Source organism: Thermobia domestica, chromosome 7 (assembly GCF_964235325.1).
Source record: "Thermobia domestica chromosome 7, izTheDome1.hap1.1, whole genome shotgun sequence".
Classification (NCBI taxonomy): domain Eukaryota; kingdom Metazoa; phylum Arthropoda; class Insecta; order Zygentoma; family Lepismatidae; genus Thermobia; species Thermobia domestica.
The window spans coordinates 293,407,955-293,419,563 of NC_137460.1; the positions used below are offsets into that span (position 1 = coordinate 293,407,955).

At 35.7% G+C, this 11,609-nt stretch overlaps 1 protein-coding gene across 4 annotated transcripts in view; it reads left to right on the plus strand.

Annotated features, from left to right (window-relative positions):
* LOC145691052 (uncharacterized) overlaps positions 1–10,306 on the plus strand; it is a 163,371-nt gene extending 153,065 nt beyond the window's left edge. For all 4 annotated transcript variants that reach the window (XM_081766688.1, XM_081766685.1, XM_081766686.1 and 1 more), the window contains exon 3: positions 7,625–10,306. In XM_081766688.1, the coding sequence (XP_081622814.1) occupies positions 7,625–8,936 (1,312 nt within the window). In that variant the 3' untranslated portion in view covers positions 8,937–10,306. The remainder of the gene's footprint in view (positions 1–7,624) is intronic.
* The last annotated feature ends 1,303 nt before the right edge of the window (positions 10,307–11,609 follow it).

An 11,609-nucleotide genomic window follows, 5' to 3' on the forward strand; every position in this document is an offset into this window, starting at 1 on the left:
GGATCGAGGACGGACTTCTGGAAGGGGAGGGGGTAATACTGCTACTTAGAGCTACTTTTAAGAGTTCAAAACTCTGAGATCGGTTTTATTTATATATAAAATAAAAAAGCTTCTTTCCCCTAGATCCACTCCTGGACGAGTTGTGAGTGAGCCAACACTTATTGGAGCACCTGCATATTTACATACTATTGGCGAAGGAGACACCAACCAAGCAAATGATTGGTCCATGTACAAAAAAATAATAATAATAAATAAATAAATAAAATAAAAAACAGTGACATTTGGTTTTCGAAGACCATTTTAAGTAAGTGAACTTGAAATTTGTACGTTTCGTAATCGTAATTTCCACCTCAGATTATTTCGGTTTAAGAAAACGGAAGAGTAGGGGGAGGCTCATTTTACTATTTCAGAGAGCCTTTTTGATCAAAATAATAAAAGAAAGTCAAGAAAACCTTTTATTCTTCATTTAATGAATGTGAACCACAAACATCATCAAATCATTGCAATTTTATTGTTCCCAGTGTTGCTAACTGTGACATCAAAGTTAACGAAACTTCACTAAATTTAAAAGGCTGCAGTTAATTCATGAAGCATTGATAGGAATGGTATTTGGTGTGTTTATTATTCATATAAAGTTGAACCATCTGACAAAATTTCAGAATTTTAGAAGATGGTGTTTTCGAGAAAATGGCGCCCAGAAATGGCCATTTATGGAAATTTTACAATTTCTCGAATTTTTTGCGACAAAACGGTTGCACACAGAAGTGATACAAAAATATTTTCCGAAAGCGGGTAACCAGGTCTTATCAACTGTGAAAACAGAATTTTAAAATTCGGACCTGAAGTGCTTGAAAAAAATTCGCAATCTTCGACTTTTCAGATAAATTGAAGTTCATTTGTTAATTTATGTACAAAAAGATACGCATGCGCAAACCAAACTATAATAAAATATAGTTTGTATCCCTATGTACATACTACAACAAGAATTATAACTCGACCTGTCTCCATAGCCGAATTGTGAGGCTCCGAAGTTGACTATTTTCCATGTTTTCTACAATTCATAAATTGTACTCCCCGTCTTTGATGGCCCATTACTTGGCGGGAAATTTTTTTTCGAGAAAACAAAAAAATATGGGTCTCTTAAAAACATGTCTAGTTGCTATAAAATAGTTTCAACAATATCTGAGATGGTGGTGGTACAATTTTATATTTTTTTGCCTGAGTTGAAATGGAAGACACCGTATCGAACTTGTTCTTTCTATCCGGTGATAGATGCACATTTATCTGTAATCGTTGAATTTTTTCTTCAATATGTTCTTGGTATGCTAACAACTCACGGTTCATCTTCTCTAATTTCTGCATTTTTAGACTAATATCTCGATTATCTTTGCATTTTAAAATAATGGCAAGTTGTTTTTCAAAATTCTCAATTATTAACTCATCCGTACCTAATGATGCCCTCTAGAACTTTCTAGAATGTTTTCGATTTCATCTGGACGTTCGTTGATCATTTCTAAAACCTGTCTATGGGCCTGGACTTCCTCACTTATATCACCTGTCTTTTCCACGAGTTCTTTACATACATATTTAATGTATGGGACACTTTCATGCTTATTCATACGAAAGCTGGTAGTTTCTTATTTCTTATATGTATGCGCCTGTTACCTTTCTATTTCGTCAACCCGATCTTTCACACTTCGCACTTCCTGTCTAATGGTATCGATTTCACGCTGATGACTTTCATTGGCTTGCTCTACCGTTCGTACAAATTCACGTAATTCGTCAACTCTTTTCTTACATTCTTCCCTACCTGAATCGACACTTTGGTTACACTAGCTAATTCAAGAGGCACTTCCTTTATGGTGTTATTAGTTACTATAATATCATTACGTAAGCTATCTAACCTAGTATCCAATTCAGTTCGATTTCTCTTAAATTCGAGAGCTAACTCTGCTATATATTGCTTGCACTTGACTTGTTGATTCAGCTATTGATTGATCTAATTTAGTGGACTGTTGATCTAACTGTTCTTAGAGCATGCTTGAAATTGTTCTACCATAATGGACTCCATAGAAATTATAATCAACTAACTCAAAATACAAAATGTAAAAGCCCGAATCAATGAAATCATAAACAAATAAATTTCCAAAACGTAAATATCAATAATATCGATAAACTACGGGTAATTTAGTTATTTCTGTTTCGTTCTTTCAAAGTAAAAACTTCACACTCTATCACTTCAATTTGAAATACCTTAAATGTGGCCACATTATTTTAACACGAATTCTTATTAAACTTAACACCTCGCATTAAATATGAAACATTTTTTTCACACACACGAGCTCCTCCGTGGCAAAGCGGTTAGCGTACGCGCCTTTGGCGTGGGAGACCCAGGTTCGATTCCCGGCGGGAGCTCAAGTGGTTCGGATTCCACGTTAATCAGTAGGTCCACGTCTCATATAGCCTCACTGCTGAAAGGGACGCTAAACTAAAATCAACTCAACTTTTTCATACACTTGCGTTAATTAAGTAAAACCAAGATGCAAATGTTGTTTGTATGTCAAATGTATGTGCGTATCTGTGTTCTGAATGCAATAACCTGATCGGTGTGTACTGTACCTGATGTTGGAAATCTGTTTGATATTTTTTTCTACACAAACAAACGCAATCAATAAGTCGTAGTTACTGACATAAATAGAAAATGGTAACAAACAATTGCCCACATATACTTGGTAGCACTGTCCTTACAAACCTAGTAGTAATAGAGAATAAAACTATATGATGTCTTAGACCTTTTAAGTTCATATCAGACAAGAATAAATTATTTTCCGTGAGAAATAAAGGCCTTTATGATATGGACTTCAGAGGACCCCGTGGTGTTCCATGTAACCCAAAAATACCTTAGTGTTCCTAGGGTTAAGATGGATCTCCCAAAAATTGGAATACAAAGTAGAAACTGGATCCAATTGGCTAAGGAAAGAAGTCAGTGGAGAGCTTTTGGGAATGCGGCTCGCGGCAGTGTGAATGGAGAAACCATTTGGCAGCAGTTCCATGAACTTGGGAAGCACTACAATTTGGGTCGCTGAGAGCGGCTCAAATCTGTCTTGAACATTGGTGGGACGTGCAAGACAGTTCCTATAATTTTTTTTAAGTGATGTTCAAACTATTTATGAAGTTGGAAAACAATGCTGTGTACGATCAGGAAAATAGAGTTTTTTGCAACATTCGGAGCGTAGCAGCTTTGAGGGTTATTCTAGGGGCATCAATCTCATCTCACTTTCCTTTGCAGCAGTTAGACACAATCACAATTCTCCCCAAAACAAACCTCCGGTGCTTAGGGTCCATGGTTCGATGCCAGCTCGCGCTGTGTGAACTTTGTGGTGGACAAACACCGTGCTCGTGAATTTTCTCGGGGTTCTTTCGTTTCCTCCCACTTTCTTCATTCCACCATTTCACTGATCCCTCATCATCACCGCCGCCTTTTAGCCTAACCGGCATAGCCGTGTGAAGTAGAACTTAAAATTTCATTTTCTCCCGAAAACACACATTTCAAATCGGGTTATTGGGGAGTCAGCCCCCAATTCCAACCTTGAAGGTGACATGTCCCCCTCTTCCCTCCATGATTTGTAGGATTTGCCGATGGGTCTCACGTGATTTGACTCCGGGCCAGAATTCGGCGCGAGCCCATAACTGTTTATTTGCTGTTTCGTCTGAGGAAGGAGGCATTCTTGGAGAGGGTGTTGACATGTAGTGAGAACTGGGTCCTGTATGAAGCTCCACGGCGCCGTCGTCATTGGTTTGTATCGCGTGAACCAGTTCCAAACAGTCAAAACCAGCACTGCGGCAGAAGGACCTCCTGGGTTTTTTTTGTGGACTACTCTCGGCATCGTGCATCGGAAACTGGTACCAGCCGTCGGAACACCAATGCAACTGTACTATCAGCAGTTGAGCCGAGTAGCAGAGGAACTCAACTCTGGAGCCAACACCACTGAATCACAAAAGATTCCTCTTGTTACAGAACAACGCTACCCCGCACGTGGCTAGAGTGACTCGGGACACCATTCTGTGGCTTCGTGTTACATCCGCCATACCCCCCGGATATTGCACCTTCCCATTATTACCTGTTTCATTCCTTGGACAATCACCTTACAGGACGCCAATTGAAATCATTAGTATAGGTGCAAAATATAACTGATATAACTTCTTTACTTCACGACCCACCAAATTCTACCGCGATGGAATCCATGGACTTCCAGAACGTTGACAAAAGATCGTCAGCGCTGATAGGGACTATTTTTGATCTTCCATATACGTGTTTTGTGACATACCAATGTCCGAAGGTGTTGGGCGAAAAAGCGATAAAACTTTTTTCGTTATCTTTATAAATTAATTATCTATTTTCTCCAGAATATGTTGGTAAAGAGAGGAAAAGAAGGTATCTCGTAATATTTACTCCCTCAATTAGAAAATGTATATCATGTATGAAGTCCTTAAAGTTACTTCCCATGAAAGATGTAGTTTAGAAAACAGAGAATGCAACACGAAATATGAATGTAAATTACGCAAGAATAACGATCAAATTGTTTTATTTGTCTGGGGAGATTTCTAAGGTCCTATGCCACGGGACGTAGACTTGTAGGCGCTTCGAATGTTAAAATACCGAAACAATCAATATTTTTTGTTTTAGATTTGTTGGTTCACTGCTGAATATCTGTTCATGATATTCGCATAAGAAAATATTTCTTCTAAATCGTTACTAAATAACATCTGATGATGCGTGATGGAATCTGTACAACAAATATTATATTTCATATCATATGGTAATTTTATTACTGAGGCCACTATAAAACTGTCAGCTTTCATCGCTTAAACCATTGGTCACTTGTCTACTATTTTTCAGCAAAGAATACGTAGTATTTTCCGCTTCGATAAATAGTCCAACCTTAAGACACTTTATTCTCGGTGTACAATATAAATTTGTTTTGTTCCTCATAGGATTCTAATTATAATGAAACTAACGTTAAAAATATGAAAATAACCGGATGAGAGACACTGTTACCTGCAATGTGAAATTTAATTTTAAGTGATTCACCCGTTTCCTGAGCTAATTAGAGACAAGCTGTGGACGCACCACTTTATTTTAAGTGATGAGCTTATAGTCTAAAATTTTTCTCTCTCTAGCAAGAGAGACTCGTGAGTGGCGCACATTTTTAATCCCCCCTCTCCTTATGATACACATTTCAATGAAAGTAACATGAAAAATACCCAGTTGGAGGTACGCACTCAGCATACTAGAATTTTTTTTTAATGGTTTGTCTGTCTCCTTTTCTATTACTTTTCTGAGGCTCATTGTTTTATACAAAAGGAGAAAATCTAAGCAGGGTAAACTTTCAATGTTATCAAACAGACCTCGTATCAACAAAATTCGGAAAAATCTCTCGCTAGCATATACATACATGTCTGCATCTGTGTCCGTAGGTTAGTTGCTGCGATCGAATCGCAAGAGCTCCTCATATGGCGAAAAAGGAAGAAAATCATTCGGCAGTGCATTCCATAGAAGGGTCTTATCCTTAATTTATCCATGGGTTCAGTCCCGACTTTGGAAGTGATTATCGGGAATTTCCCTTTAGAGCCAAGACTACATTGGAATTGGCTGAAATGACAGTTCATTCGGGCGGTGGACTCGGATCTCGAAAGAGGAGCAGCGCAAAACCTCGCTCACCCATCCTGTCAGCAGGGCTTTGGTGAGCTTTATATTGAAGAAGTGAACTGTTCTTCAGGTTAATATGTATGATAATAATATTTTAATATGTTGCCATTATTCAAAGTGAAGCTTCATGGGCTAATGTATTAACGAAGAAGATTCTAAAGATTTCAGCGCGTGAAAGCATAAAAACTTCGGCGTGCAATTCATAGGATCAGCTATGGGCCCCTGCAACTTTGTAAGGTCGGACGATACAATGGTGAACTTCAGGTTTAACCTATTGAACAGAAATCGTTGTGAGTATTACAGACATATTAATGCAATAGCCACCTGATAAATACGTCGATAATCATTCGTAAAAGGGCCGAGCTCCGAAAATGGTATATTATTATTTTTTTTCTAAATCGAATAATAGTAGATTCTGAGTATTATTGTTAGTGTAATCTGCATGGGATGTAATTTAAAGTTACGATTATACGTCTGGTGTATTACGTAGTTGAATTTCATTTCATGTCAAATCAGTTGTATCATGCAATTTGCATTGAGTTAATTAAAACATTCACTTTAGACCTATTAACGGTGTTTGTATCGAAATGCATCCTTCCCAATTTGGGATGGTAGACATTTGCGCAGTGAATCTGGTTTTTGTGGCAAGTTGGTAAAACAGAGAGGGAAATAAAGAGAGATATACAGTAAGAAAAGGAAAGTAAAACAAAATAATTGCTTTATTTCGTTGAGAAAATAAGTTGTAATTATTAGCATATTCACGTTAATGAAAAATACACCATAACCAAACACATTCTGACTTGAATGTAATGTATAAAATGTTTCTTTTGTTTAATATACAGCATTTGACATTACACGCCATTTTAACTTTTAAAGTAATAAATAATAAACATTGAAGTTTGTCACGATGCAAATAACGTTCGGAAGTTTTTATTGTAGTCACACCCTGGAATAGCAATTTCTCACACCCAGTATTGAATTGTAATTTCTCGACTGGCATACATTAGGTAAAGAGAAAACATAGAATAATCACATTTAATTCTGTCTTGGAAACCAAGGACATTACAGCATGATATCGTTAGAAGCTTCCAACAGTAATAACCAAAGGGCGATGAATGAGTTAACACATCTGCTTATTACCTTAGCTTCGAAGTCTTCAATCATAATGTCTGTTATTTCAAGTAAATAGGTGAAAGGTTAGAATAAACTGAATACTTAAAGTTTATGAAAATAAATTTGTCGTTAAAGTGGTTAGTTATGTATGATATCTAACCATGTAGATATATTAGAACAGACGTGAAGATCTTTAAATATTAAAATTTAATATCTCAAAGCATTCCGAGAATATTAAGAACATATGTAGAGATCGATATATACATTGAAATGTTACATTTTGTTTAAAATTTGAAGAGTTCTTAGTCTTCCCTTTTTAATTGTCGTTATATTAATAGATCCTAGATCCTGGTAGTGCTTATCGCAAGAAACTCTCGTAATTGCTAAATTTTCTGGCACTAACATCAGTAATACATAAACATTTCTGTGACTTCATATCTCCATTTTCATCTATAATGATATGTTCGTTCCATAGTGTAACATATGAACCTTGCTATGTACTTAAGTCTGATACTGTGTATATTAATGTAGATGGAAGTCGAGATGTCGAAAAAAAAAAGAAAAAACAAAAAGATATTTTCTTTGTCAGAGAATATAAATGATGTGGAAACGCGTCGTTACATCTCCGTTCCTTTTATCATTTATTTTAAATTATGAGAGTTTGGAAACCCAGAGCTTTGAATATACACTATCAAGAGAAAAGTATCTTACGTTTGTTGCTTTATTTTACATACAAGCGTTTGCATTCTTAGATGTTTCATATTGTTTACTTCCGTTATCTTCTTTATTGAATATTTACAGCTTCCATAAATATACTGTTTTCATAAAAGCCCCTCGAAAGACAGCAATTTTCCACTCAGATGAGAAATCGCATTCTTGCGAGGAGTATACTGGATCATATTTGGGAAGAAATATGCAAACTCATGGAGGTGAATATTCTCATACATGCCAAGAGTGTGGAAAAGGATTTATTCGAAGGTCTTATTTGGCAAGACACATCTTAATACATTCAGGTGAAAAACCTCACACGTGTCAAGAGTGTGGAAAGGGATTTAGTAAAAAGGGTAATTTGGCACAGCATATGTTAATACATACAGGTATAACATCTTACAAGTGCCAAGAGTGTTGTAAGGAATTTAGTCAAAAGAATAGCTTGGCAAGACACACGCTACTACATACAGGTGCAAAACCTCACACATGTGAAGAATGTGGGAAAAAATTTAGCCAAAAGAGCAATTTAGCAAGACACATTTTTACACATAAAGGTATAAAACCTTACATGTGCCAAGATGGTAAGATGGCATTTAGAAGAATTCGTACTTCATCAAGTCACTTGTTAATTCATAGAGATATAAAACCTTACATGTGCCAAGAGTGTAAGAAGGAATTTAGACAAAAGAGTCATTTAGCAACACACATGTCAATACACACAAGTATAAAACGTTATAAGTGCCAAGAATGTAAAAAGCAATTTAGACAAAAGAGTCATTTAGCAGCACACACGTTAATACATACAGGTATAAAATCTTACATGTGCCAAGACTGTAAGAAGGAATTTAGGTTGGAGCGTAATTTGGCAAACCACAAGTTAATACATACAGGTATAAAACCTCACAAATGCCAAGAGTGTAAGAAGGTGTTTCGAAGAAAGGGTCATTTGGCAAGCCACATGTTAATACATAGAGGTATAAAACCTTACATGTGCCAAGAGTGTAAGAAAAAATTTCGTGATAAGAGCTATTTGGCAACCCACATGTTAATACATACAGGTGTAAAACCTCACAAGTGCCAAGAGTGTAAAAAGGTATTTACAATAAAGAGTACTTTAGCAAAACACATGTTAATACATAGAGGTATAAAACCTTATATGTGCCAAGAGTGTAAGAAGGAATTTCGTGATAAGAGCAATTTGGCAAACCACATGTTAATACATGCAGGTGTAAAACCTCACAACTGCCAAGAGTGTAAGAAAGGATTTAGGGAAAAGCCTACTTTAGCAAAACACATGTTAATACATAGAGGAATAAAACCTTACATGTGCCATGAGTGTAAAAAGGAATTTAGACATAAGTGTAGCTTAAGAAAACATGTAATAATACATAGATGTATGTAACCCCACAAGCGTCAGGACTTAAGAAAAATTTAGTCAAAAATAATAATTTTGCAAAGAACATATTAACGGATTATTAAACCTTAAAAATGAAAATGTGGCCTAATTAAGTCTACTTTGGCTAAACACATGTTAAAACAAAAGAGATGTAAAACGTCACAGACCTGACAATACTATCACGAAGATTTCTTCCAAGATCCTATTTAGCACAACACATGCTAATACATACGAGAAAAACCTCACACTTACCATGGGTGTGCCAAAAGATTTGTTATATCATGTGCCTACACGCATCTTAATAAAATCTTGCCAAATACCTCACAAGTGGTTACATTGTATAAAGAGATTGTCATCCTATATATCAAACGTATGAAGATGAATTTATTACTAAACAGCGTTTGGTAACGCACATAATATACATAGTGTTAGAAACCTCATAGTGCCTACAGTGCTAGAAAGAATTTACTTAAATTTGAAACTGTTGAAAGCAACGATTTACAGGTACGCGTGAGAAACGCCAAAACTGGTGAAGAGAATTTGATCCACCTTGAATGTGAGAAGGTATATGTTCTAATTCAAACACTATAATACTGACGTTTTCCGGCCATCTTAATGAAACTTTCAGTTATGCTTTGATATATATTAAACGAAGAATTCGAAATTTTGTTTCTGAATCCATTTTCCATATGAGGCAGTTGAACGCAATTGTATCTCTAAGAGTTTTGATTGACGCAAACCACTTTCTTTAAATCATTGGATATACCAGTACATGTTTTAGACGTATATTAATTACGAGCAACACTCGTATATCCTGTCAGCATTTTTTGAGCTCTGTACATATATATTATATATGCTTCTGTCTGTATGTCTTTTACACTAAGGCTCTGGCTACGACCCTCAAGTCAGATGCTATGTCTGAAAAACTTGCTAATTCGTTAGAGAGAAACCATTTGTTCCAAGAAAAGAGGATTAGTTCCCAATCCTTTTGTTTTTCATATCCTTTGTGTTGCCACCAACTAACGTCATTGTACTGTTGGTTTGTAAAAATAGGGAGAGCGATAAAATTGCCGGAATTAGAAATTAATATTTAACTAAGTATACACATAACTAAAAAATAATATTTCAAAGGGACAATTTGTAATTTAATATTTGTTTAAAGTTTGTTTTCGCAAGAAATCTTTGATTATAACAAAAATATTGATTCATAAGTGACGATTGAACGGATTTGGAATTCTCCATTACATTTCAAGAATTCCGTTTCCAAGTAATTCAATTCTGACAAAATGATAAGATAGTAGTTACTGAATGTCTTTGTAATATAGCTACCAACTTTGGTGTAAATTGGCCAGGCGTTACAGAGTTACGCTAGAAAAGAATTTCATATATATATATATATATATATATATATATATATATATATATAATAGTATGCAACCAATAACTCTTATTCCCAATCCAGCTCGGAGTTTTCATTCTTCTCTTCACGCTTAAATGTCATCAGCATTGTTGGCTAGCGGCTTAGTGACCCCGAAAACTATAAATTTAACTCTAATCTAGATAACTTGAAACTGTTTATTTTTCACATTTTCTCATCCTCATGCCGATGGAGGTTCAACGCTATCAGCAGTGCGCTTATTAATCCCAGCTCACCGTGAACTATGGATTCCAAAACAATATGAATATTTCAATTATTTTTAAATTTCAGAACCTACCCATAACCTAGGAGTTCTAATACGGGCTAAAATGGGTTCAAGCGGCCAATGGATTGTTACTATTTTTTTCTCAGGACCCCAAAAAATATGGATTCGATACCAATATGGGTTGTTTTATATTTTACGCGTTTCCTGTTGGTTCCAGATTCAATCTTGTCGTGGCAATTATTACTTTTTTCCTTATTAGAAGGTTTTCTTTTTACCTAATTGATATAATTCTATTGTTTTGTTAATATTATTATTTATATTATGGCAAAGGAAGGAAAGAAAGGTAACAGTCGAAGCTATTCATGGGAACGGAAGATATATGTCAGATATTTCTAAGGTTTACACACAAACGCCATATATTACGTGTATGGATTTAAAGATAGAACTAACATTTTTTGCCCACAAGAAATTTAGTATAAATATTTGTTACCTGATAACGGTTATGAATTTTGTTTCTTCCCTCTTCCAGGTAGAAAGGTGAAGAGACAACTTAAATAGAATCAATCCCCTGACTAGAGTTGTAAGTTCGACCAATATTTGTAATTTGTTCACAGTAGGAACGAATTCCTACGAAGCCGCAACACAACTTTGGCCCATACTAACAGTAGGGACAAGCCTGATGCATTCATCTATTGTTGGCTAAACACGTTACGCTCCCACACTGTAGGAACCACGGTCGATACAGATGACGCAATTTTGTGTTGTTGGCATTTCACCAGTGAGGAAAATCGTCACAGTTCTGAGACACAAGGAAATTGATATTTTTATGTTTGTATATATCAGAATTAACAATATCATAAAAATTGCAAATCATAAAAATTTGTTTAATTACCTAAGCGGGAATCGAACCCGTGACCCCAACCTTCTGAAACTAACGCTTAAGCGACTACTTTAACTCAATCCTGTTCTGCGGGAAGGGAAAAACTGAATGTGCAATGATCTAGTAAATCACACACCTTTACGAGTCCAATGTTAT